The sequence below is a fragment of the Notamacropus eugenii genome, chromosome 2 (genome assembly GCF_028372415.1).
Source record: "Notamacropus eugenii isolate mMacEug1 chromosome 2, mMacEug1.pri_v2, whole genome shotgun sequence".
Lineage (NCBI taxonomy): Eukaryota > Metazoa > Chordata > Mammalia > Diprotodontia > Macropodidae > Notamacropus > Notamacropus eugenii.
In genome coordinates, this window is record NC_092873.1 from 5,021,989 (window position 1) to 5,047,510 (window position 25,522).

General features: G+C 38.3%; 1 protein-coding gene and 1 pseudogene across 2 annotated transcripts; one reads left to right on the forward strand and one right to left on the reverse strand.

Annotated features, from left to right (window-relative positions):
- The window catches only part of LOC140522072 (glycine N-acyltransferase-like protein 2 pseudogene), a 63,056-nt pseudogene that overhangs the window by 5,343 nt on the left and 32,191 nt on the right, over positions 1-25,522 (reverse strand).
- LOC140524282 (glycine N-acyltransferase-like protein 2) lies at positions 6,608-23,676 on the forward strand. 2 transcript variants are annotated; one of them, XM_072638701.1, is made up of 7 exons: positions 6,631-6,714; positions 7,347-7,395; positions 11,739-11,857; positions 13,248-13,355; positions 18,314-18,440; positions 21,016-21,196; positions 22,689-23,676. In XM_072638701.1, exons 3-7 carry the CDS (start codon positions 11,780-11,782, stop codon positions 23,113-23,115), a joined length of 921 nt encoding a protein of 306 aa, XP_072494802.1. In that variant the 5' UTR covers positions 6,631-6,714; positions 7,347-7,395; positions 11,739-11,779; the 3' UTR covers positions 23,116-23,676. The 2 variants fall into 2 exon arrangements, with proteins under 2 accessions (XP_072494801.1, XP_072494802.1); XM_072638700.1 differs by lacking the exon at positions 7,347-7,395 and having other exon boundaries at positions 6,608-6,714.

A 25,522-nucleotide genomic window follows, 5' to 3' on the forward strand; every position in this document is an offset into this window, starting at 1 on the left:
ACCACAATAGTTCTCAAGCCCCCACTGGTAGGCTTCCATTTACATAAAACCAGTCACTGACAAGGATAGCATTAGATCTTAAACATAACAATTTGATTAATAAAAATATAAAAGTGACAATAAATACATCAGAGGCACTCAGTATAAATTAAATGCAAGAATAATCAATACATTCAGAGCTTTGCACAGTGCCTGATATATAGTAGGCACTTAATAAATGTTGATTGATTGACATCACAGTCCACACATAAAACTGGGCTACACTCTCCTACCAATGTACTCAGTATTTGATGGGGAGAATAATTACACACAGAAACCTGACAGAGAAGTTCAGAATGGGGAAAATGCTTGTAACTCACAATTCTAGGCTGCAAGACATGATGCCATCAGTCCATGTAGGAACATCTACACCACATCAAGGGATTTTTTTGCTCATTTCTTCTGGTCCACACTGCTCTCTTGTTGGACAAATCCTCTCTTTTTCACTCTCAAATCAAACACTTCAAGTCACAATTACTCTTTAAAAAAGCACTAAGAAGATATTATTCTCTTTTACTGGGTATCACATTCCTTTAAGCCAGAGAACTGCAAGTTGTGTTTTGTTTTGTTTCTTTCTCACCCCCCCCCGTCTCTGTCTCTCTGTCTCTCTCTGTCTCTGTCTCTCTCTGTCTGTCTCTATCTCTGTCTCTCTGTTTCTCTCTCTGTCTCTCTCTGTCTCTCTCTCTCTCTCTGTCTCTGTCTCTGTCTCTGTCTCTCTGTCTCTCTGTCTCTCTCTCTCTCTCTCTCTCTCTCTCTCTCTCTCTCTCTCTCTCTCTCTCTCTCTCTCTCTCTCTCTCCCTCTCTCTCTGTAAGAGTGGAATTAGAGGGCAATATAGTTGTCTTCCCATGAGTTTCAGCCATTATCCAGATAATCAGGTGTTCAGTCTTTACCCACTTGTCCTATTGTCATTTTCTGCCCATTCTGGATCTCTATAGCCAGATTCTATATTCATTTCAATGGTTCAAATTAGAGATTCCTGAATGAAAGAGAAAAAGAACCTGTGTGTACAAAAACATTATAGCAGCTCTTTTTGTGGTAGCAAAGTTTTGGAAACTTTTCCCCATCAATTGGGGAATGGCTGAACAAATCATGGCATAGTAACGTGATTGAATACTATTGTACTGTAAGAAATGAAGGTGAAATATTGGGAAGACTGAAATAATGCAAAGTGAATTGAGCACAAGGAAAATTCATACCATAACAACATTGTAGAGATGTTCAGCTTTGAAAGACTTAGTCATTCTGATCAACACAATAATCAAACACAACTACAAAGGACTCATGAACAAATATGCTAACCTCCTCCACATAGAGAACTGATAGGCAGATTGAAGCATATTTTCTTTTCTTTATTTCTTTTTTTATTGACTAATAGAGGAATTTTTTTTATTACAAATATATGCAATGAATTTTGGGTTTCTTGATTTCTCAATAAGTGGAAGAGGGGAGAGAGAGAGAAAATGTGGAACTGAAAATAAAATAAAATTTGTAGTTGGTGTTTTGAAACAGCTTATTTTTCTCCATTCTGTTATAGCCACAGGGACTGTCTCCCCAAAGGAGCAGTTGGTGAACCCTCAGTTTGTGAAAAGACTCTCTCTCTCTACTTCAAATGCTTTGTACAATTATCCATCTACGGCAAGAAATTTTAATGCATGAAATCAGTTTCATATGTAGTGATTGAATTTACCTACTCCTCAAAGTTCTAAGGGCATCTCTGAAGGGAATGGGATGTCTTCCTCTAATGCTGTCAGCTTAGGTCACCATTCTGGTTTGTTTCTCTAACTGTTGGCTGCTGGTGATTAACCAATTAACATCTAATGGATTTTGCAAAGGGATATTTGCTTCAAAAACATACCAAGAGTAGGAACATTTCACCCATTATACCTGGAGCACATTCTTCCATAAACCACTTTGTTTTCTGAGGAGACTGGAACCAAACCTAATTTGGTTTCTAGCTAGCATTGGACCGACCAAGTTGACATCCAAGGATAGCCTAGCTATTGGAAGAGCTAAGCTGGCATGTGATACATACTGCCTCTTTTTCCTCAAAGCTTTGATACTAGATTATCTATTAAATCTCAGTATATTGCTTCTACTGGCATGAATTTCACTCAGACCTCACTGTGGTGTGTTCTCCTGACCCTTCAAAACTCACAACGTCACCCTCCTCTCTCAATTTTAACATTTATAAAAAAAGAATAAATACAGAGACAAAAAACTGATGCTTCCCATATTCACAAGACATACAGGAAGGACCAAAGTTCTCTTCTCTTGCAGCTTTTTATCTCTTCTCTCACTGGAACACAAGAAGGAAGCAAAGATTCAGATCACAAAAAGGACAAGCTCAGGTTGACTAGCACCTTCTGAAAGCATTCCAATTCCAGCTCTGTAGAGAGGCTTTGCCAAATGGTAAACAGAACAGAACCTGTTAGATAATAACGGTGCATGCTCCAAAGTCCACATGAGGATGGCATCAGTCAAACTCATTATGCATACTCACAAAAGCTGTTCTCATTGGCCAGCATCCAAATACATTTACACAAATGTGTAGACAGCAAACAAGAACAATCACTGAGGGAAAAAATGAGCTAAATATTGAAAAACGAGAGCTGGAACTTTTTACTGCAAGGAGTAAGAGAGGTTTCCTACTCAGGTATCAAGAGGGAGCAGATATTTAATGCCTTGTCCTTGTTGGGGGAGGAAAGGGAGAGAGAGCAGACAGAAAGGGATAACCTCTCTGAGGCACTGTTACACCCAAGTGGATGTAGCAGGGCTATATGCATTCACAGCATTGGCGATGTTTCTGCTATTATCACTTCTCTCAGTTCCTCTGGGTGAGATTAGCAGGACTTACATGCCCCATTAAACTTCCTCAAGATGAGAGTCAGTCCGACACCTCTCATTCTCCTCTATCTTCTTTCTTCTTCCCAGAAATCTCCATAAACCATTTATTGTCCCATATATACATGCACAGCCTCTGGAGTTTTTCTTAAAATATCTTATCATCATGAATTCTTAGACTCTGAGCCTTGCCAACTGTTGCTACATTTGTTTACTCTGCTGTTGAAGAGGTATGCTTCAAAAGTCAGTGCATTGGCATTTATATAAGCCAATGACCAACCTGAAGGATGTGCTCTAATACAAAAAAATGGTCCTTGGTGTTATTGTGTAGAAAATATGATGTTATGTTCTTGAGATGTGGGGTGAAGGAAATGGCATTATTGCAAGATTCAAGGCATCTTCTCCTGTGATAACAGGAGACACATCTCTGAAATCTGAAAACACATGAAATAGTATTTCATGACATTCATATACCACAGCTTGCTCAGCCATTCCTCAGTTGGTGGGCATACCCTCAGTTTGCAATATTTTGCTGCCACGAAAAGGGCTGCTATAAATATTTTTGCACATGTAGGTCCTTTTGCCTCTTTTATGATCTCTTTGGCATTGAGACCCAATACATCTCTTTAATTACAAACCCTGGGAAACTATCATGCTGGACTTTATTTTACGAACAATTCACCAGTCAATAAACATTTTATAGGTACTTACTATTTTCTAGGCACTGTGCTAAACTCTGAAGATACAATGGATGGGGGGGGGGAAGTTCCTGCTCCCTAAGAGCTTATATTCTATTGGGAGAAATAACATGTACTTTTTTACATACAAGATTTAGAATAGATGGAAGATAGTTTTAGGGAGAAAAATTCTAGCAGCTGGTTGAAGAGGGGACCAGAAAAGCCTTGATAGTTCACACATTCTTGAAAACAAATAAATATTTTGCTCTAAGGCCAAATATTCTGAGACCACTTTCATCTTTGTCACCTCATTATTCTTTGATCTCTAGAAAAGTCTTTCTTAAACCCTATTGGGAGGAATTTGGAAGAAAAATCAGGGGACATTGTGGATTAGAATAGTAAGCATTTCTCCATCAATTGCATCAGTCTTATAGGGCTATAGTTATGCTGTGGGAATGACAACAACTATGTTGTCATTTTATCACTACTCTGAGTTTTATGTGAAAAGGAGAATGAGTTTGAGATCTTTTTTAGTTCAATGATTTCTTCAGTTAAAATGAGAAACTTTCGAAAAACACCCTAGCAGTCAAATCTCTACTTGAGAAAGCAGAAACTCACTGGTGCCATGGGCTCTTTTGGTCTACTGTGTTTTCATAAACACACGTACACAGACATACAAATACAACACAGACCCACAAGACTCACACTCCACAATACAATACATACAATCACACACAACCACACATAACATATACATGCAACACACAACACATATGTAAAACTCACAACACATACATATCACACACATACACAATGAAACCCCAAAGCATAAACAAAACAATGTTAAATAGGAATTGTGAAGATAAAGGCCACCCTACACATGTTTTTTGCCTATTCTTATTTGGAGAGATTATGTGCAGCAGTCATGGGTTGAAGAAAATACTCATTCTCCCTCACCCCATAAAACTGATCATTTGGCAAATCTAGCTGTATATAGCTACCTAGAATCCCCTGCTTCCAACCTCTTTTCTCCACTCGCAAAGCAATCACTTCAAGTCAGACCCTCATCACCTAGCTCATTGTAATGACCCCTTAATAGTCTTCCTGACTCAAGTCTTTGTCCATTCCAGTCCACCCAACATACAGCTGCCAAAGTAATTTTCCATAACAATAGATCTGACCATGTGACTCCCTTCCTCAGTCAACTCCAGTGATTTCCTATTGCCTCTAGGATAAACTATAAACTCTTCTGTTTACATTTTCAAACCCTATGGAACCTGCGGTACTATTGTTTTTCACTTGTGTCTGACTAGCTTTTCTTGGCAGAGATAATTGAGTGGATTGCCATTTCCTTCTCCAACTCATTTGACAGATGAGGGAACTGAGGTAAACAGGGTTAAGTGACTTGTGGAGGGTCACAAAACTAATAGGTGTGTGAGGCTAGATTTGAATTCAGGAAGATGTATCTTCTTACTCCTGGCATGGCCCTGTATTCTCTGTACCACCTACCTGCCCCATGGAATCTGATTCCAATCTGTCTTTATAATCTCATTAGATACTAGCTTTCATACTCAGTGGCATCTCTAAAGTGACTTCCTCTTTGTTCCTGCCATCTGATACTCCATCTTCCAATTCTGGGTCTTTTCAGACAATTCTTCAGGGCTGTAAAGAATGTGCTGGAGTCTGCTCCTACTCATTCACAAGGTCCAGTCATTGAATTTTCAGTGGAAGAGAGCATTTATACTTTGGTAATTGGCAACATTACCAACCAGGGCTTGATTTATTGTTTTATTGGTGGTTTAGCTTTAAAAAATGATGGAAAAAGCTTTAATGAAGCAGATTTAGCTTAAAAGTGTGTCATATATATATTTTTCCCAGAGGACTAGTTGTCAAACATTTCTCATCATGTACCTGATTATACTCTCTACTTACCTCCATTTCATAGACTCCTTTGCTTCCTTTAAGATACAGCTCAGGCACCATCTTCTGCATGAAGCATTTTCCTGATTTTCTCAACTGCTCGGATCTTCCTTCCCATGTTACTTTGGAATTAACCATTTGTAGATATTTGTACTTAGTAACTTTTATGCCATATGTATTCCTCTATGTACCTGTTTCTCTCATTAGAGTGTAAACTCCTTGAGAGTAGGGATTTGATATGTATGCAATACTTTGGAAACCTCAAAATGTATGTCCGTGTTAATTATTATTATTATTGTAGGGCAGTTAGGTGGCACAGTGGTTAGAGCACCACCTCTGGACTCAGGAAGACCTGAGTTCAAATCTGGCTTCAGATATTTACTAGCTGTGTGACCCTGGGCAAGTGTCTTAACTCTGTACCTCAGTTCCCTATCTATAAAAAGATCTAGAGAAGAAAATGCCAAACCATGTCAATATCTTAGGCAAGAAAACTTCATGACTAAAATGACACAGCAAGAGGATACCATTATTACGAGTGATTTTTGATATTATCATTTGTCCTTGAACTTTAGTAAAATGCCCTAAAAGTCTTAAGTACTATATAAGTGCTGGCTAGTATTATTAATATTATTTTTATTCCACTCTCTAGCACAATGCCTAGTACATAGCAGGAATTTAATGAATACTAGTTGATTGGTTAGTTTATTGATTCCTCATAACAACTTTTTAAAACAAAATATGCCATCTTTCCCCCATTTAAAAGATGAGGACACTGAGGCTTACAGAGGGGAATTAACTGGCCTAAGCATAATAGCATTGCAAATGTTATACCAAGGTGACACTCAGGTTTTCTATCACTGCTCTCTATATGACATCCTACATATATATGGATAAAAGGATTTCAGATAAAACCCAGAGGAGGAACCAAAGAGCCAGTGAGATCCTCAGAAATTAATGAGTACATGTTTTCCTGAGACATACAAAAGCAACTTTTAAAGAAAATAACTAGAATCAGAGATTATGTGCTTCCTACTCTCCACCTCCCAACCTCTATTTAATAAAAACAACCTTATTTAGTATAGGAAAGAGAAAGTTATTTATTTAGTTAAAGATTGAATCAAACTCTCCCTGGCCAAAGGTCAACTCCAACAAGGGTCAGACTGTAACCAACCAACCTAAGCAACTGGGTAGAAGGCAGCTGTTCTCCCCTAGTTCTGGAATTCCTACATTTTCTAGGTGAGTTCAATAGTTTTATTGTATTTTTTTTTAAAGTAATTCCTCACAAGGACAGAGCTCATGTATATATGGTAGATTATTAGGGGAGTAAAGTCTGATCTTAGATCATTGGAGTAACTCTGTGATCTTAGGCAAATCATCAACCATCTTTATCCCCGAGTTTCCCTTTCTTTAACAGAACATTAGTAGTGCTCTTGTTCTGAAAAGTAACAAATCAGAAAGTAGCTATATTGGCCTAAATAGATGACAGTCATTTCTCCACCAAATCTTTTTTTTTTTTTAATACGACATACGTGTGTTCTGTAATTGTTCCCTTAGTAAAAGAACAATAATGAAAGAGATGAGGACCATGAAAAATGGTGGTAGTGATTAAAGATGAATTTAACATCAATGAGAAAATCAGTATTGTGTGGGATGGCTCAGGTCCTTACATAAATCAATTACTCAGAGGCCTCTCAAAGTGATGACAGAAAAGAGATTTATTCGATTCTCGAGAAGTGGGGCTAACCTGTAGGAATAGGAAAGCCGAAGACAAAGAAAAGGGCAGTGATATATATAGACCCTAACACAAGTCCCTCCTCCCCCCACTGACCATTATCCTCATTAGCTGAGAATATGATCTTACATTCTAGACATGAAATTTAACCAATCCTTTTGGAAATGAAGACATCGAGGAATTATGTGAGTTTTGTCCAATCATTGCGACCCTAATACACTACACAGTTTTATATCCTTATATGGAACTATTTTATTCTAAAAATATTGTAACCTTGAACCTTTAGGCCTTACCTCACCCCTAGGAGAAGAATTACAATCTGAGAAGTCTTCACTAAACCTATCCCACTCAGTATCTATTAGGGTTTCTCTTTTTCCCACTCTTCTCTCTCCTAATCACTACAGCACAAGCTGGGTTAATATTTCCCTAACAGTTGACAAATCTTTCTCCAGAACCTGATTGACCCAAGAATGGGGCAGAGCCTAAGCTGTACCTCCCTTGAGGCAGCTTTCTGGAATATATTGGCATAGCTTCCTGTTCACTTAAAGACAGAAAAAAACCCACTTATGAGCAGCCTTGTGGGTCTGGGTGCTGCCTTCAGACCAGACAGAAGTACCAAGACCACCAGCAGATCACCACACCATGCTCTGCTGGCCATGTTTCCAGACAGTGATATAAAGAGCCCCTTCTACCTCATCTAAATTCTCCTGCATCCTGTAATATATAAAAAGAATGTCCTTTATATGTTAAGGATAAATAATTCTACTTTGGTAGCTATTCAATGAACTCTCAGTACCTGCTCTCATTCCGTCATCAACCTGAATTCCAGCACATCAATCCCACTTCTAACAAAATCTTTACCTCAAATACTCCCCCCCAAATAGTAAATAAAAATAATATTTAATATAATATATAGATGCAGAACATATATTTATTTAGTAATATATTCTACCATCTCTTACCTATTTCACCTCAGAAAAGGAAATTAACTCTGGGTTTCAACTTTTTTATCTGTGAAACAAGAGGGTTGGACTTATATGACCTCTGAAGTCCATCCCAGCACTACCTCAGTGATCCTACGGTTTAAAACCACAGACTACCTGAGTTCAAATCCCAATTCTGTTGCTTACTAGTTATGTAAGCTTAGACAAGGCATTTAATCTCTGATTCCTCAACTATAAAATGAGAGGATTGGTCTCCAGGTCTGGGGAACCTGCATGTGGTTCTTCTAAGTCTTTGTGTGAGAACTTTTGACTGAGCCCAAGTTCCATATAACAAATCCTTTTATTAAGGGGATTTGTCTTACAAAGTTTGCATTCAGTCAAAGGGCTGCACTTAAGGACTTAGAGGGCCACATGTGGTCTGGAGGCTACAGGTTCCCCACTCCTTGATGATCCCTTTGGCTCCACTTGGTTCTGAACTTATATAAGCATTGCTCATAAAATTCATATATATATGTGTGTGTGTGTGTGCGTGTGTGTGTGTGTGCGTTTATATACACACATAAATACAGATATATATGTACATATATATATAAATTTTGCATAATTATTTTTCAGGGTGTAACTATACATAAAGCGTGTTTTTTGTCCAGACCTGTGATTTCATTGGTGTGAAGAATATGTAGTAGAATTCTTCTGTCACTGCAGACTGGGTCTATAAATTACAGTTTTATAGATTTTCCTGGGGTGCTGAAAGTATAAGTGGTTTCACAATATCACAAAGGCAGCAGATGTCAGAGGCAAGACATGAACCCCAACCTCCTATTCCAAGGTCAGCCACAAGACTGGACAAGTCTGTCTATTCCTGCCTCTCTGAGAGGAAATATAAAAGAAAATATATCATTCTCCCTTTCAGAGATCTCTCATTTTAGGCCTGACGTCTTTATTTGCAGATGACCTGTATTTGAAACTAATAGGAATTTTATGAGCAATTTTATGAACTCATACAAGTTCAGAACCAAAAGGGACCAAAGCAATTGTTTATCCCAATTCCCTCATCTGATGGCTGAGAAATCTGAGACCTAGAGAGATGAAGTCTCTCTTCTAAGATCAAATTGACAGAGAGGGATAGAGCTGAGATTTGAACTCTGAATCCCAGGATCACAGTCTTAAATGTGGAAGGCACCTCACAGGTCATCCAATCAACCCAATCCCCGAAAAGTTACACAACTTGTTCAGAGTCACAAAGCTAGTGCCAGGGGTGGGATTTAAATCAACATCACCTGATTTCAGGAGCCCTGATCTTTGCACAGTGCCATGCTACCTTTGAGGCCCACAACCCAACTCACAACACCAAGGTAATGGTCTATGATTGTTAAGATGTCTTCCTTAAGGTAAATACAGAACCTTATAGTGTCTGTCTTAATTTGTGATCACAGATCATTGATCATATTTCATGACAACATCAGTTGTGCCACATCATACAGACTTTCCCTACATGACATCAGCCAGAGAAATATCATAACAGTTCACCTGAGCAATTCTTTATTAATCCTTATTCACAATTTCTTATAACCAAATCTTCTGTGTTAGAATTCATTGCAAGCACCTTCCCACCCACTTGGAACTCCAAGTGCATGCTGTCCTAATGGGTGAGTCCATCATATCTGGGCCAACCTTCTCATCCAAATATGTTTCACAGTTATCTCCCTACCACATATCCTTCTCTATATTCTACTTTCTACCTTTTGTTCTGGGAATTGTAACCAAATCAATATCACCATTAATGAACTGCCCTATGACTCCACTCATTGCCATGACTCCACAGACCAAAATTCCTTTCCTGGGCTACCATTCTTCTCTATGTATTTTCTTCCTGATTAGAACATAGGATTCTTGAAATCAGGAAATAGTATCACTTGTGCAGTTTTGCCCTAGTGTTCATGTAGTGAGCATTTATGAAATGCCTTTTCATTCATTCACTTGTTTTTTTTCATTCCTTCACAAATCAAATCAACCATTTGGGGGAATAATCAATAACCTTTAGTGAGGCACACCCACAATGGTAGTCCATATCTGCCAGGGTGGGGAGGGAGGATGGGTAAAATTGTGTATCTAGTATAGAAAAGGGCATTGGCCTTGGAGTCAGAAGACCCAGGCTCTAGTGCTGGCTTGGCCAGGTAGTGGCTAAGCTTGATTCAGTAAGTCTTGCATTCCCCTTATGCAAAATGGAAATTTTTCTGCAAAAAAGAAATTTCCATGATAACATTATTATATATTTAAAAGGAATAGTAAGTTGTAAACAATAGACTTGCAGTTTCATATGCAATCTTATTTTCATCATATTATGTTATGGAAATGTTTGTTTTAACTTTAAAATAAAATAACTGGTAACTCAAAAATAAAATAGAATTTAAATAAATAAATGATAGAAAGTTTTCAAAACTTGAATTGACAATACCTCCCCTGGGTACTTGACACAGCTGTAATGAACTTCAATCAATCATCCTTAAGCATATATAAGATATCTAATATGGAGACTCAAAAGAAATGGAGAAACATTTATTATTTACTATTAAGCACATATTAGACACTGGGAGTATTTTAAGGAGCCTACAAGCTTAAATGGTGAGAAGATATGCTTTATATGGTTTCAGGGGTTATGATTTGTTCTGTAAAACTTGGACTCAGTCAAAAGGCTGCACCCAGGGACCTAAAGGCCACATGTGGCCTCCATGCTGCAGGTTCCTCACATCTGGGTTAAATAGTGGGAAGGAGTCAAGTCTGATTGAGTCACCTTCCCCCTTTAAAGAATAGGGACCATCAACTTTGTCGCATTTGAACCTCCAGAATCACATTCATAGACCAGAAATATTAGAGGACAGATGAACATAATAGTAGCCTAGGACCCACTCTCTGTGGAGGAAAGAATGGCCAGTCTCATGAACCTGGCCCCTTCTCTTGCTTACCTTCAGGCTGGAATCACAATTTCCCTAGGAGAAAAGTGAAAAAGTTTCCAGATACACCTATCAAAAGGCTTTAATAAGGAGCAGTGAAATGTGGATGTTGCCCCTATAAGATATATATGTTCACATGAGCATGGGACATCTAAACATATAGATAGGTGCCCCTAGATAAAATGTTCAATAAATGTGAAGTATTAATATGCTTAAGATCATTACTCCTCCCTCGCAAAAACCACCATCTCGATGGTGATACAGAGTGCTTTTGGGAAATATCACTTCTCATCAGGCAATGTTTGCTCCTGGGGTTTTGTGTACTACTTAGAGAGGAACCTCACCCTCCAGAGTGTCAAAGGTTAGTCCTATAGTAACCCTCAGACTTCCATGATCCTAGAGGGCATCCTGTATTCCCTAAAGGAAATCACAGAAAAGCTGCATTTCCCTTCCCTGGTACCCAAATAACTGAATATGGGAGGATCTAATTTAGTCCCTTTGCCTTTGAGTCAAATCAGACTGAAGTTGATAAAGGTCAGCTTCATGTTCTTGGTCATGTGTCATCCATCACTCACCTTGTTTCTACTTTCTCACTTTCTTGAAAAATTACTTAATTCCTTTTGTTCGCAGTGTTTGGTTTAAAGGGCAAAGAGGTGAGCAGTACCACAAAAATGCTTCTGTTGAGAGAAGCCCAGATGCTGCAGACTCTACACCGATCCCTGGCCAAAAGCATCCCAGAGTCCCTGAAGGTGAGTGGGGATGGAACCTGGCATCTGATCTTCACAAGAATACTATAAAAGTAGATGCTTCTATAATTTTTGTTTTTAAATTAAGGAAAATGAGGCAGACAGGAGGTATATGGCTTATCCAGGATCACATAGTTAGTAAGTGTCTGATGAAGTATGTGAGTTCAGAATTCCTGACTCATAGCTCAACCCTATCTATTGCACCATCTCATGGCCTTCAATACATATGTGACCCACCACCTTTTTCTTCTATTTCTTAGAGGTTTCCTTTCACATGTATGGCAACATTGGAAATACACTGCTGCTTATTTGCTTATTTATAACAATTGTCGATCTCTCCAGTGTCCTTCAGTTCACCCACAGTTTTTATAATGCTCAATTTATAGCCATATACTATCATTGGAAGAATTTATTTTTCAATTCGACAATTTAAATAAAACCCGACTACATAACAGATACTATGCTAGACTGTATTGCTACACAGCTACACAGACAAAAATAAAACAATTCTAATCCTCCAGAAGTTTGCACTTGTCCATATGGTAGATAAAAGAGGATAGCAGCATGTGAGTGGAGAAATGCATAGAATCTCTGGGAGGAATGAGTAGAATCTATAGTTGATTGGATGTGGGTGGGGAAGAAGAGGAAAGATAACTCAGATTATAAAATTGAGGACAAGGAGGCTTACAAAAGTAGTGAAGTTTGGAAAGGGCATGGGATTAGGGTGGAAGTTCTGCTTGCTTGGCCCATGTTGATGAGATATTCAAGTGGTAATCTCCAGTAGTTGACAATGAACTGGAGACCAGGAGACACATTAAAGCTACATAAATATATTAACAAATAAAGAGATGAGTTTATGTAGCAGGGAGCGGCCTAGCACCACTTAACATGCCGTGCAATTTCCCAAATGCAACACAGCTCAGTCTCTTACTCCTCTTCAATCCTAAGCACAACTTATCAAGAAATAAGCCTTTTGGGGTTAACTGAAGATTGAAGAGTTATAGAAATAGAAGCTATTGTAATTATTAATATTCTCCTATAATCACAGGATGAGATGAGACATTTTCATCCAACATAGAAATTCCAGGCTCTTACTAAGAAATCTATGGTAGACTACAGAATCATGGGAAGCAGGAAGAGAAGGGAGGAATGTTGGAAAGTGATAAGATGGTACAGAGAAAAGGAAAAATATTATTTTCTGAGATATTAGTCAAATATAAATAAACGTAAGCATCTACGTCTCCATTTGTCATTGAAGTCACAATTGACGTTGGAGTAGCGCTATCATCTTCCTCATTCCCAGGTCCAACTTCCATTTTACTTCCATGCCTGACAACTTTGAGGAGATGATGAAGCTTCTCCAACTTCACCTGCCTCTGTCTTCTTACTACAGGTGTATGGCTCCATTTTCCACATAAATAGGGGAAACCCTTTCAACTTGGAAGTTCTAGTGGACTCCTGGCCAGATTATCAGACCGTCATTACCCGACCTCAGAGAGAGGTAGGACCAAGCAATTAATAAGCATTTATTATCCAATTATTACATGCTAAGCGTTGTGAACACAACTACAGAAATGAAAAGAGCTCCTGACTTCTACTGAGACAGACAACATTCATCATTATCAAATATATTCAAAATGAAGGCAAGATATGAAGAGAGATCACTATTAATTGGGGGAGATCAGGAAAGATCTTGCAGAAGATGGCAGCTTGAACTAAATTTTGAAAGAAATTTTTAAAAGATTGTAAGAAGTAGAGGTGAGAGAACAGATCATTCCTGGTATGGAAGATAATCTACAGAAGTTAAGGCGCTGGAGTGGGGCTATTTGATGAAGAGAGCAGGGAAATAGACAACACTTCTCCAACCTAAAACTCACCATATCTTCTCTAGAAGGTATAGAAAGATGAGGGGTACCATTAAAGCACCTCTGAAATTCTTGGTATTAGTTGATGACAGTGTCGCTGGTTGGGTATTTCTCCTGTATCTGAGAATTTCCTGTAAATGTGCCAGTAGGCCTTCCTCCTTAAAGGTACTTTCACTAGGTCATCACTGGGCCATCTTCAGTTGTCGCGATCTATATTTTCCCACTGGACCCAGATGGCTGTAGACGAGAAAGTGAGACTGGTGAATTCGCACAGCTCTCCTTCACTTAAATTCAATTTACCTTCCTGATGTCATGGTCTTCTGAGAAAGAAGACGAACCCCAACCCCAACAGGGTATTCATTCAGATCTCTTGCTTTCTTGCTACACTCTTTTCTAGTAATTTACTAAGCTTTTCTCCATTTTTGGTTTTGTTTTTAATTATTCTACCTCAGTGTTACTATCTCAGAAATAATGCTGAAATAGTATCCTCGAAACAGCGTTTGACTGTGAAAATCTTTTTGCTTAAAAACAAAATCAATAGCACTGTTTTAAACATATTTTACAGTCATCTTCATGTTCTCTCAAGAACATTAAAGAATTTAGAGCTGCAAGGAACCTCAGAAATCATCTAACCTACTCCTTTCATTTTGCAAATGGGGAAACTGAGACCAACAGAGAGGGAGTAACAAACAAGATCATGCAGATAGCAAATGGGAAAACCAGCAGTTAAAGTTGAATCCTCTGATTCCATATTTTACTACTTCATCCAGTTTTCCAAGCATTGACTATCTAGCATTTTCTGGAATAAAGGAATATACTTGGAGGAAGGATTTACTCTTTTTAAATACCTGACCAGTGTCAATTTGCTAATCTCTATCCACTTGGATTGGGCAACGCTTTTCTAGCATAACTTTTGAGGAAATAGGGTTACCTCCATATCATGACAAGGCATCAGAAGAGTAGTTTACTGACTGAACTGTCCTAATTCCAATCACACCTTTTAAAAAGATAAACAGATGGACAATTGCACAGACTGTAGCCCAGACTTCACTTCCATTTATTGGGTACACAACTTGTCCATAGCCATAGAAAAGTTTTGTCTTTTTTTTTTTTGCTATGTTCCTTTTGTAACAGTGAAGCCACATCATATCTGTTCTTGATTCCCAATGCAGACACTGCCATCAGATAATCTAGAGAAACTGATAGTAGTTCTATAGGAAACTGGAAAGTCCACATATTCTCCAGACCATTCAAGACTGGCAAGAATTTTTGGCCATTGGGTTGGGGTAGGGAGGAGTCCTGGACAAGGTTAGGCAAAGACCTCCCTGCTTCTCCTTCCCCCAAGTGGTTCCTCCTCGCAGGTGTGCTGGCAAGTCATGCTTGTCCCCACCTCTTTGAGTCAATCCAGCTTTAACTAGCTTGGTAATGACTTCTGAAGTGTAGCAAATTTCCTCAGCCTATTTGAACATAATTCTCAAGAAAAATTATTCCAACTTGAAGGACCTTTCACACTTATGATATCAGGTTAAAGTATCGATGCTAAAAAAGGGTGTTGTGCTTTAGACCCAACTCTTACGTTGCATTAACTGCTAAATATTTGCCTAACTAAATTCTGTACAAGCAAGGGAAGTCCCAAACCCTGGAAGTGCTAAATCATCAAGGCTTCTTTGATTCTTTAAGGGATACATAATCTCAGCTTCACGAATCCTCCCTCCAACTGTGTCTATCACAGCCCATCTATATTTTCTCATCCTGGGCAATTCTTGTGTATGATGTCCCATCAATCATCTAGAAAAGATGCCTTTAAAAAAAAACCCTCCTAAGATACTAATACTTTTCTCTAAATGCCTTAACACTCCGTGGGAGTCAGTGCAATATATGGGCTTTCTATACATTATTCCATCTTTTCCCCACAAGTTCAAATCACCTTATTCTGATCAAACATTTATTAAATATTTTTAATGAGAAAGCAGGGCAGCTAAGTTTCTCAGCGGATAGAGTGCTGGGCCGGGAGTCAGGAAGACTCATCTTCCTGAATTCAAATCTGGCCTCACTCTTACTAGCAGTGTGACCCTGGGCAAGTCACTTCAGCTTCTGTGCCTCAGTTTCCTGATCTGTAAAATGAGCTGGAGCAGAAGTGGTGAACCACTCCAGTATCTCTGCCAAGAAAATTCCAAAGGGGGTAACAAAGAGTTGAACATGAGCTGAAATGGCTGAACAACAAAAATGAAAATGAATATATCTAATAAAATGCATAGAGGATTTTTCTTAGATTCAGGAAATCTGGGTTCTGACATGTACTGACTATCAGACCTCAGGCATATCATTAAAGCGAAAAATTGTAAAATAGTTTCCAATCTGCACTGATAAAGTGAATTTCTTCATCACTAGTTCCCTATCCCTTTGAAATCAGAGGTCTAGGGAATGGTTATGGAGAGGGAGAGAGAGAGAGGGAATCAGGGAGAGAAGGCGAGAGCGATGAAGGGAGAAAGAGAGAGGAAGATCATGTTGAAATCATAGGCCTAGGACAGGGGTAGGGAACCTGCAACTTTAAGTCCACATATGGCCTTCTAGGTCTTTAAGTGTGGCATTTTGAATGAACCCAAATTTTACAGAACAAATCCTTTTATTTTTATTAATACATTTTTGTCCATCTTTTATATTTTTATTTTATTTGATAACATATAAATATTAATGTGACCATCCAGCATGAGAAAGTTCCCTACCCCTGATCCATATAATCACAATACATACAAATACACATATACATGCATATTTGTGCATTACATATATCCATATCCATACACATCCATTTGAATTATGCCTCCTCTGGTGCCTAAATACATTATTGATAGTCTGCTACAAAATGATTTTGTATCCAGGTGTCTCTCCACTATACTTTGGGTCACGTTCAATTTTGATTCTTTGGCAATGTTCTATAATCCTTAGTCATAGAGAATCACTAAAAGAATATTAGTATTGGAAGAAAAGTTTTATGTCATACATCGTTCTGTTCAATGACCTTCTGTTGATTTGGTTTTCAACATCAGCATCCTCAGCTTTTATTCCTTGTTCCCTTCATACTTTTGTGCCCCTTTTCACTATTACTCCTATGCCTTACCTGCTCATTTCATGATATCAGTTAAATGTGGCTAATTTTATGCCTCTCCCTGTCTTTTTAATGTAAAGAACAGTGATCATGGAGATGATGAAAAGAATCTTGAGATGGGAAGACTCCTTGATCTGATTCTCAAGATTCCAAGTGAATATACACACGGGTATTGCATTGTGTACATGAATATGCATTGTATATATACATATACATGCATAGAATTTTGTGTGTGTATACACATATGGATATATGCACATACATAGCTTTGTCATATGTATCTATACAAATTTATATGCACATGTGCACATCTGCACACATAATATAATATACATGCACTATATACACGCATTACTGGTACATCTGTGTATACATGTGAATACATAAACACAGTCTATAATATGTTGGGCATATATGCATGTACGCAGATAGAATTTTATATGTATGCATGTGTGTGCATGTATACTCATACGTGTTTATGTGTATCTATATGTATTTATACACATTTATTTATATAAATACACATACAGATATATGTACACACACACCATTATTAAGTGTATTCTATCCTGGTTGAGAGTCCACCAATCTTATATTTGAGTCTTTTCATCAATAGGTCAGAAATATGAGTCTTTTTCTCAGACACTATTTCCTTAACCATTTTTTCACTTCTAAAATAGACCTATTTCTTCTTCCACTTTTCCATAAGGAGCAGTGATGAAAACACTGTCTGTAACAGATGATTCTTAGTTTTTAGTCAAATACCTGTCTAGGACACTAAATATAGCAATAATGAGTCAGGGGGACCAGAACAAGATACAATGTTAACATAAATGATGATGATAAATGGTGATGATGATGATAGCTAGCACTTATTTGAAAGTTTAAGGTTTGTAAAGTGTTCTCTCTCTTGTCTCATTTGATCCTACAACAGCCCTGTGTGCTCATTATGCCCATTTTACACATGAGGAAAATGAGGCTGCAATAGGTTCCACATCTTGCCCTGAGTCACCGAGCTCAGTAACAGTCTGAGGTTCCGCACTGCCAATAAGTTTTATAATCTACAATTAAAGATCTTATTCTGATATTTCTTGGTGGTATCAAGATGAGCCAGAGTTCTTGAAGATGTTCTTGAGAAGTCCAAGCTCTGAGAAGTTCTACCAAGGTAGAAAGGCCCCAAGTATGAACCCTGTGGTGGTACCTGAGGATCAGCCCATCATTAGAATGCTGACCATTGCAAGATGATTATTTTCAATCACATTAACTCAGGAATATCATCTATTAAAATATGGAAGGATCATGATCTATCATTAGAGAAGTTACTCACCCAATTTAAGCCTCCACCTCTTGAGGTTTCTAAACTCAAGTCCTTTCCAACTGTCCCTTGGCTTTGACCCTTTCATCAAATTGATCTGCAATGTAGGTTCCTTTTTGAAGACAGACTTTGACACGGATATCCCACTTCCTTTAACCCATCCTGCACAGGAGATGACTGATGATATGGATCATTACACAAACACTTATCACATCTTCACCAAAACTCCTGAGAGATTGCCAGAGATACTGGAATCCAATAAAGTCATCAACTGGGATCAGATGTTCAATATCCAAGGTAACTGCTTAGAAGCAAATGGAATTTGTAATATTTATCAACCAACAACTATGTGAAAACGACCATTGTAAGCATTTAGTATATAAAGATGAGAATGGACCATGCAATCTTGCAAAGACACAAGATAGAGGGACAAGAAGCAGAAGCAAAAATTAAGATACTAGTGAGTTGCGGAGTACAGATATTATTATGTCTATTTTGAGACTAGGACCCCTCTCACTAAAGACATAAAATGGTTTCCCCTAGGTCACACATCTGGAAGTGGAAAAGCTGAGATTCAAACAAAAATTTCTTTATTACATGTTTAATGCAAATTCAACTATATTGTAACATCCTTGAAAGGTGGGACTTGAAGGGGAGATAGAATGATGTGTTTCCTGGACCCTACTAATGACATTGTTAGTGCCTCCGTGTATAAGCCCAAATGCCATTCCTTATTTCTAGACTTTGGTATCATTGAAAATGAAGGCCATGGTGTAGATGATCTCTAAGATTTCATGATTGTTGCTAATATTTTTTTCATATCAACTATGAACTTTCTCTTCTCCCCTCCTTTGTTCCTCAACATTGTTTTCTTCATCTCCTCATCTCTCATCTTTTATTTCAGTCTCCAAGGAAGAGATAGTTCTTTTCCCTGAAATTAACTCTTTTATTTGTGCACTTGATGTCTTCTTTTTTATTCTTCTCTCAGAATTTGCCCCATCCATCTTTTCCACTCTTCATTCCTTCCTCAGATTCTATTTCTTTTCAACATTCACAAATTTGCACAAGTCTCTCCTGCCCATAAAAATATTTTGAGGAAGTCTGAACTTCCTCTGTCCATTGTCCTATATCTCATCCCTTTCATAGCCAAACTCATAGAGTCATCTACTTTAATTTCTTCCATTTCCCTACCTCCCATTTTTCAACCACTTGCACTCTGTCTTCTGACCCAATCATTCAAATGAAACCACTGTCACCAAAGCTACCAATGATCTTTCCATGACTAAATTTGTTGTCTTGTTTCAAGTCTGTATACTATTGGCATTTACAGATCTTAGTTGACTACTCTTAACTATTCTCTTTCCTTGGCTTCCATGAAACTCATCTCCCCTAGTTTTCTTCTTACTTCTCTGATCAAGTTCAAGTTCTGATTTTGACACTCAAATTATCCGTGTAAATTTAGACAAGTCACTGATCTGGGTATTAATTTCCTCCTTTTTCAAAATGATGTAACTGGATTGCATAGACTCTTTCGAAGGTCCCCTCCCAAAGAAAACATTCTTTTAGTTTAAAATTCTAACTGCACAAGAAGGGTACAGGTAAATATCTATTAGAAATATGAGCAAGTCAGAAAGTACTTATTAAGCACTTACTATATGTAGGGTACCATGCACTGTAGAGAGTCAAGGATAGTACTAGAAGAGAAAATTCAGGGAAGGTGGCTGGCCTGAGCATTTCTGGAAAATAGTGGCTCCATCAGAAACTCACTTATCAATCAATAAACATACTGATACTAGGTGCAAATAAGGAAACAGAAAATGTTACTGACTTGGGGAAGGAGAAACGAATGTGAAAGTAGAGGAAAAAACATCATTAAAGAAATGGCACAAGAAGCAAGGCCTGCTGGAGACGGTTAAATTGCCAAGAAGTAAAGATGGAGTAAATGCGAGAGAAAGCATAATCTAAGCTAAAGGGGCTTTGTATCTTTGCTCATCTAGAGTAAGAGAGGACCAGACAAGGAGAAGCACCTGTGATTCCCCCAGTCTGCAGGAGTGTCTAATGTGTTGGAATGCCAATGTGATAATCATAGCAGTTGCTATGAATATGCCTACTTATTCCCAGGGTTTGTTCACAAAATATAATAAATTCTCCTCCTCCAAGACAAAACCAAAATATTTATTTGAAACATTGCTATTAGGACACCAGAAGGCAAGATTTAGTAAGGTACTCATTACCAATCCAGGGAGCTCCAGCATTTCTTTCCATCAAGCCTCCCAGTGAGCAACTTCCCCTAGGCAAGTTCTTCTCTCTGCCTGTGCCTTTCTCTGCCTGCTTCTCTCTCCACCCACACCTTTCCCTCTAAGCCATACAATACATACCATTTCCAACCAAAAACTCAGTACCTAATGGGATAGGTGCTGAGAAACTTGGAAATCAGCACTTAATTGGAAAAGAATGGGAATTCTTGTGGCCCACAGCCTAATTGGCTCTGCAACAGGTCTTCATATGAGGTCTATTAATGGGCAGGGAAGAGCTTATATCCTGTTAAACTTACATATGTGTGTCCCAGTGTCCTGACTTTTTGAGTAAGATTTAGAACCAGAGAGAATTAGAGGAGTTAATAGGATCATGGATTTAGGGGTAATGAAGATGTTAAAGATCATTTAGTTGAACCTGTTTTACAAGGGAGATATACTGAGGCCCAAGGAGAGGAAAGTATTTATCCATAATCACTTGCAAGAAAATAATAGAGTTGGAATTTTGACCCACAGTGTCTCATTACAAATGCAATGCTATTTAAATTAAGCTGAAATCTCTCAGAAGATACAGAAACAACTAGAGCAAGGACTTTGTTGACTTCCTTTCTTCCCAGGTTGCCAACAGGGTTTGAATGAAAAAATACAAAGTGTTGCAGTTTCAAAGGCAGTACAAATAGATTACTCCAAGAGGGTTCTCTATACAACCGAAGATATTCTGCAATTGAAGTCTTCCAATAAGAGAATATTTAGAAGATCTCATGAAGCAACTATCCAAAACACTGAAGAGTTTAGGAGGTAGGCACATATATAGCCTCCTGTTCTAATATTATATCCTGGATTGTTGTTAATCAAAGAGTTAAATTTCATCATCTGGGGTTTGTGGCATGAAATGAAGATTTATAAGAAATTAAGTACCTCTGATCATCCATTAAGATCCTAATCTCATGTCCCCCTATGGCATGGATGTAGGCCTGAGTGACTATGGGAACTCAAGTCTTGCCAAGTCCAAACATCTAGGTAAGCTAAGAATAGGACCAGCAAAAGTTAGCCTCAGATCAGTTCAACTAATTTTGAATAGGTTCAGTAGTAGAAAAGGCAAATAGTTGAATCCCACAAAATTGCCTCAGCCAATTTACTCTGTGTGTGTGTGTGTGTGTGTGTGTGTGTGTGTGTGTGTGTGTGTGTGTGTGTGTGTACTATCTAAACATAAAAATGCCCTGGTCCACAGGCCAAGAGAGAGAATGATTTCACATTTCATCAAAAGCAATCTGTATTAGTACAATCTAGGATTGCAGGAGACATACTGGAGGAACAAACAACTTCTTCTAAATTGTCTGAGGCTTTTCAGGCTCCAGTTATTCATTTTCTTCTACTGTCTCTTGAAGTCTTCCAGTTATCTAAAGAAATCCCTTTTGTCTTCATTCAGCTACACGGTATACTCAGTGTTCTCTCAGGCAATCAGGAGTCACATCTCCTTTTTCATTTATAGCACACAGATTCAATAGGCTATCCCTCAGAGCCTGCCAAACTCATGTGGGCAGAGGAGTTACTTAAGCCTCATGAGGTCATGGATTGTTTTTGTCTGTACCCCACACCAATGACAATGTCTGACACATAGTAGACACTGATTTTTTTTCAACACAACTCTTGAGGAATGTCAAAGTTATGACTTGTGTTGAAAAGGAAGTTTGACAAGGCATTCAATAAACACTGTGTAGTGTTATCATGCTGGACTCTGTTAGACATGAAAAAATAAACAAGAAATTGTTGTTTCCTTCAGGAAACTTACAAGTTAATAAGATTAATGATTCTGCTCTAATGAATACACAAGGATAAAATATGGTAAGTGAATAACAACAAAGCAAAGAAAAATGAAATCAGGTAAGTAAAAGATAATCCCAACTGAGAGATCCTGGATCTACAAGTGTAATGTCTGAACCTTAAGGGTCCCTTAGTTTTGTACATGAAAAAAAAGACCCAAAGTGTCGCTTGACCAAACAGTAAGTGAGAGAGTTAGGATTTTAATCCAAAGTCAGTCTACTTTCCACTAGACCACATTGGGATCAGAAAAGGCTTTATGAAGGAGACGTCACTCAAATTGGGACTTAAAGGAATGGTAGGAAGTCAATGGAAGATGATATCCTTGGAAAGGAGAGAGGTGGACATGAGAGTCAGAGGGTACTAACATGGAGAAGGCCCAAAAGTGAGACAAATATGTGATGTCATTGACAAATAAGTGGCAATGGAAGTAACATTTTCCTTTGTTCTTCATTATATTCTTTTGTAGTGAAGTCGCTAACCTCAAACCTACCTTCCTGGATGTCTCCCATTCAGAGTTGGTGAACAACAACTGGAAATTTGGAAAGAATGAGAAGAGCCTGAGCTATATCAAAAACTGTATCCAGAAGCTTCCTGGATATTGCCTGCTCAGTCCTGAGGGGAATCCCATATCCTGGAGTGTGATGGAAGTATCATGTGAATTGAGGATGGCCTGTACTTTGCCAGAACATCAAGGCAGGGGCAAACTAGGGCAGATGATGAATGCATACATGAAATATCTTCAACAAAACAAGATTCCTTTTTATCTTCATGTAGAAGACATGAATGAGAACTCTCACAAAGCAGTGAGGCGCCTTGGTTTCAATGCCATGCCTTGTGATTGGCATCAGTGGAAAAGCATCCCACCTAGATTGCAGCAATTGCCCCATTTCTAACTCAGGTTGTGTCAGTCTTGAGTTATACAGTCCACTTATTTTGAGACCAGGATGTCTCTGTCTCACCCAGACTAGAAGTTCAACAGCCCCTCGTGGTCCCACATCCATTGAAGGTATGAACAGAAGCCTTGACCTGCTCCATTTCCAATATGGGTGAGTTCGTCCCTTCTTTAGCATCTTGGTGGCTCCTGGGCTCAAAGGTCAGAAGTAGTTCAGATTGTCTTTGGCGTTACTGTACTTCAGAACTCCTGAGCTCAAGCCATCCACTAGTTTCAGCCTTCCCCAGACCCACAACTAGTAAAGAATACAAGAATGTACTTCCAAGTCCAGCCTCTCTACCCCACCTTTAGCATACTCACTGGAGATAATATCCAATGGAGTCAGTCTTTGAATATGCAGGACAATTGACCTCAATTAACTGAACCTATTTTTATGGAGTTCAAATACTACTCATACTTCAAACTAATTCCTTGCAAGAGAAAATATCCTTACCTGTCTCTCTATTGTGCAAAACTTGTCTCATTTTTAAATGTACAATAAATTCAAGATGTAATACTCAAAGCTGTCTTTTCTGTGATCATCTTCAGCTATTCTGATGAATATCTGGCCACTGGATTCAGATGGCTCTGGAGAAGAAGTGAGGCTGATGACTGGCACAGCCCTCCCTCACTCAAAACAAAGTCAAGTGCAAGTCATGTCATCATTTCTCTGATGGCATGGTCTTCTTCAGCGATGAAAGACAAACACACACATCCTAACCATATTCTTCCTCTCTTCTTACTCTACTCCTAATCATAAAAAGAAAAGAAAAACAAAATCCTTGTAACAAATATGCAAGGTCAAGCAAAACAAATGACTAGATTGACTCTATCTGTAAATGTGTGTCACTTTGTATCTGGGATCTATCACCTTTCTATTAGAGGTGGGTAGCATATGTCAATTTCAGTTTTCTAGAATTGTGGTTTTGTACTGCATTGCTCAGAGTTTTTTCAATGTTGTTTTTTGTTGATAATGCTGTTATTGTATAAATTGTTCTGGTTTGGCTCACCTCACTGCACATCAGTTCATTTAAGTCTTCCCAGATTTCTCTGGAGCCATCCATTCCATCAGTTCTGAAGACCCAATAATATTCCATCACATTCATTTATACATCAAAATTTGCTCATCTAATCCCCAATACGTTGTCAGCACCTTGGTTTGCATTTTTCTTCCAACTCAAAAAGAGCTGCTAGAAATATTTTTGTACACATGGGTTCTTTTTCTCTTTCTTTGATAGCTTTAGGGTATAAACTTATTAATATTATCCCCTGGATTAAAAGTTCTACAGTTTGGTAACTTTTTGGTCATGTTTCCAATTTGCTTTCCAAAATATCTAGACTAACTCAGAGCTTTACCATAGCCCCAGCTTTAATGTTTCTCTCTTTAAAGAAGGACACAACACATAAAGGAAAGAAGAGTGTCAGTTTAGACAATTAGAGAAATTGTGAGTGGAGTCTTAGGGGCAATAGATTGTCAGGCATTCCCTAGCAGCAATGTTAACAATGATTTAAGTATTATTTCCAGAACAGGAATAGGAAGGAAAGGTGTAGGGAAAGAAAGTACATACAGGAGTTGGGCAGATGACAAAGAACCCATCCTTGATGGATTCAAGTGTCCTGGCAGTGACTGACAGTGACTAACAAAAGTTTATAGAGAAATCCTTTGGAAAAATAATAACAATAATTAGTATTTTTATAACACTTTAAGGTTTGCAAAGCACTATACATGTGTTATCTTTTGATCCTCACAACAACCTTCTGATGTATGGCATAGGTACAGTTGTTTTCCCCATTTTATAGATTACGATATTGAGGTTAAGAGACATTAGGTTCCTTACTTAGAGCCACACAGTCATTAAGTGTCAGAGACAGGATTTGAATTCAGGTCTTTCTAAGTCTAAGCACTCCCTCCACTGTGCTACCTAGCTGCTCGCTCTCTCTCTCTTTTCATTTCTCTCTCCCCTCTCTTCACACTTCCCTCTCTCTTTCTCTCTCTTTTCACTGTCTTGGTCACTCTCTCTCTTTTTCTGTATGTCTCTCTCCCTCCCCTCTCTCTTCACCTTTCTCTCCCTCTCTCTCTTTCTCTCCGTCTCTGTCTCTCTCTGTCTACCTCTCTCCCCCCTTTTGTGGTCTAGAATAGAACTATAGAAGTAGTTAAGCATTCCAATGCACTTTCTCCAAAATAATCCCATAAAGGTAATAGGATGAGTACCTTCACACCCATCTTAGAGATGGGCAACTGAGATGGAGAGAAGCAAAGTGATTTATCCAAGGTCATGCCGTAAATGAATGGTGACTCTGTTATGTCATGAATGCCAAAATAAAATAATAGGTGAGAAAGACAGCACTTCAGCAGATCAGATGGGAAA

Excerpts from the sequence above, each read along its gene's own strand:
- LOC140524282 (XM_072638700.1), top strand. The coding sequence starts at position 11,780 with ATGCTTCTGTTGAGAGAAGCCCAGATGCTGCAGACTCTACACCGATCC. Across the intron at positions 11,858-13,247 it reads GCATCCCAGAGTCCCTGAAG|GTGTATGGCTCCATTTTCCA; the intron begins GTGAGTGGGGAT and ends TTCTTACTACAG. Across the intron at positions 13,356-18,313 it reads TTACCCGACCTCAGAGAGAG|GAGATGACTGATGATATGGA; the intron begins GTAGGACCAAGC and ends CATCCTGCACAG.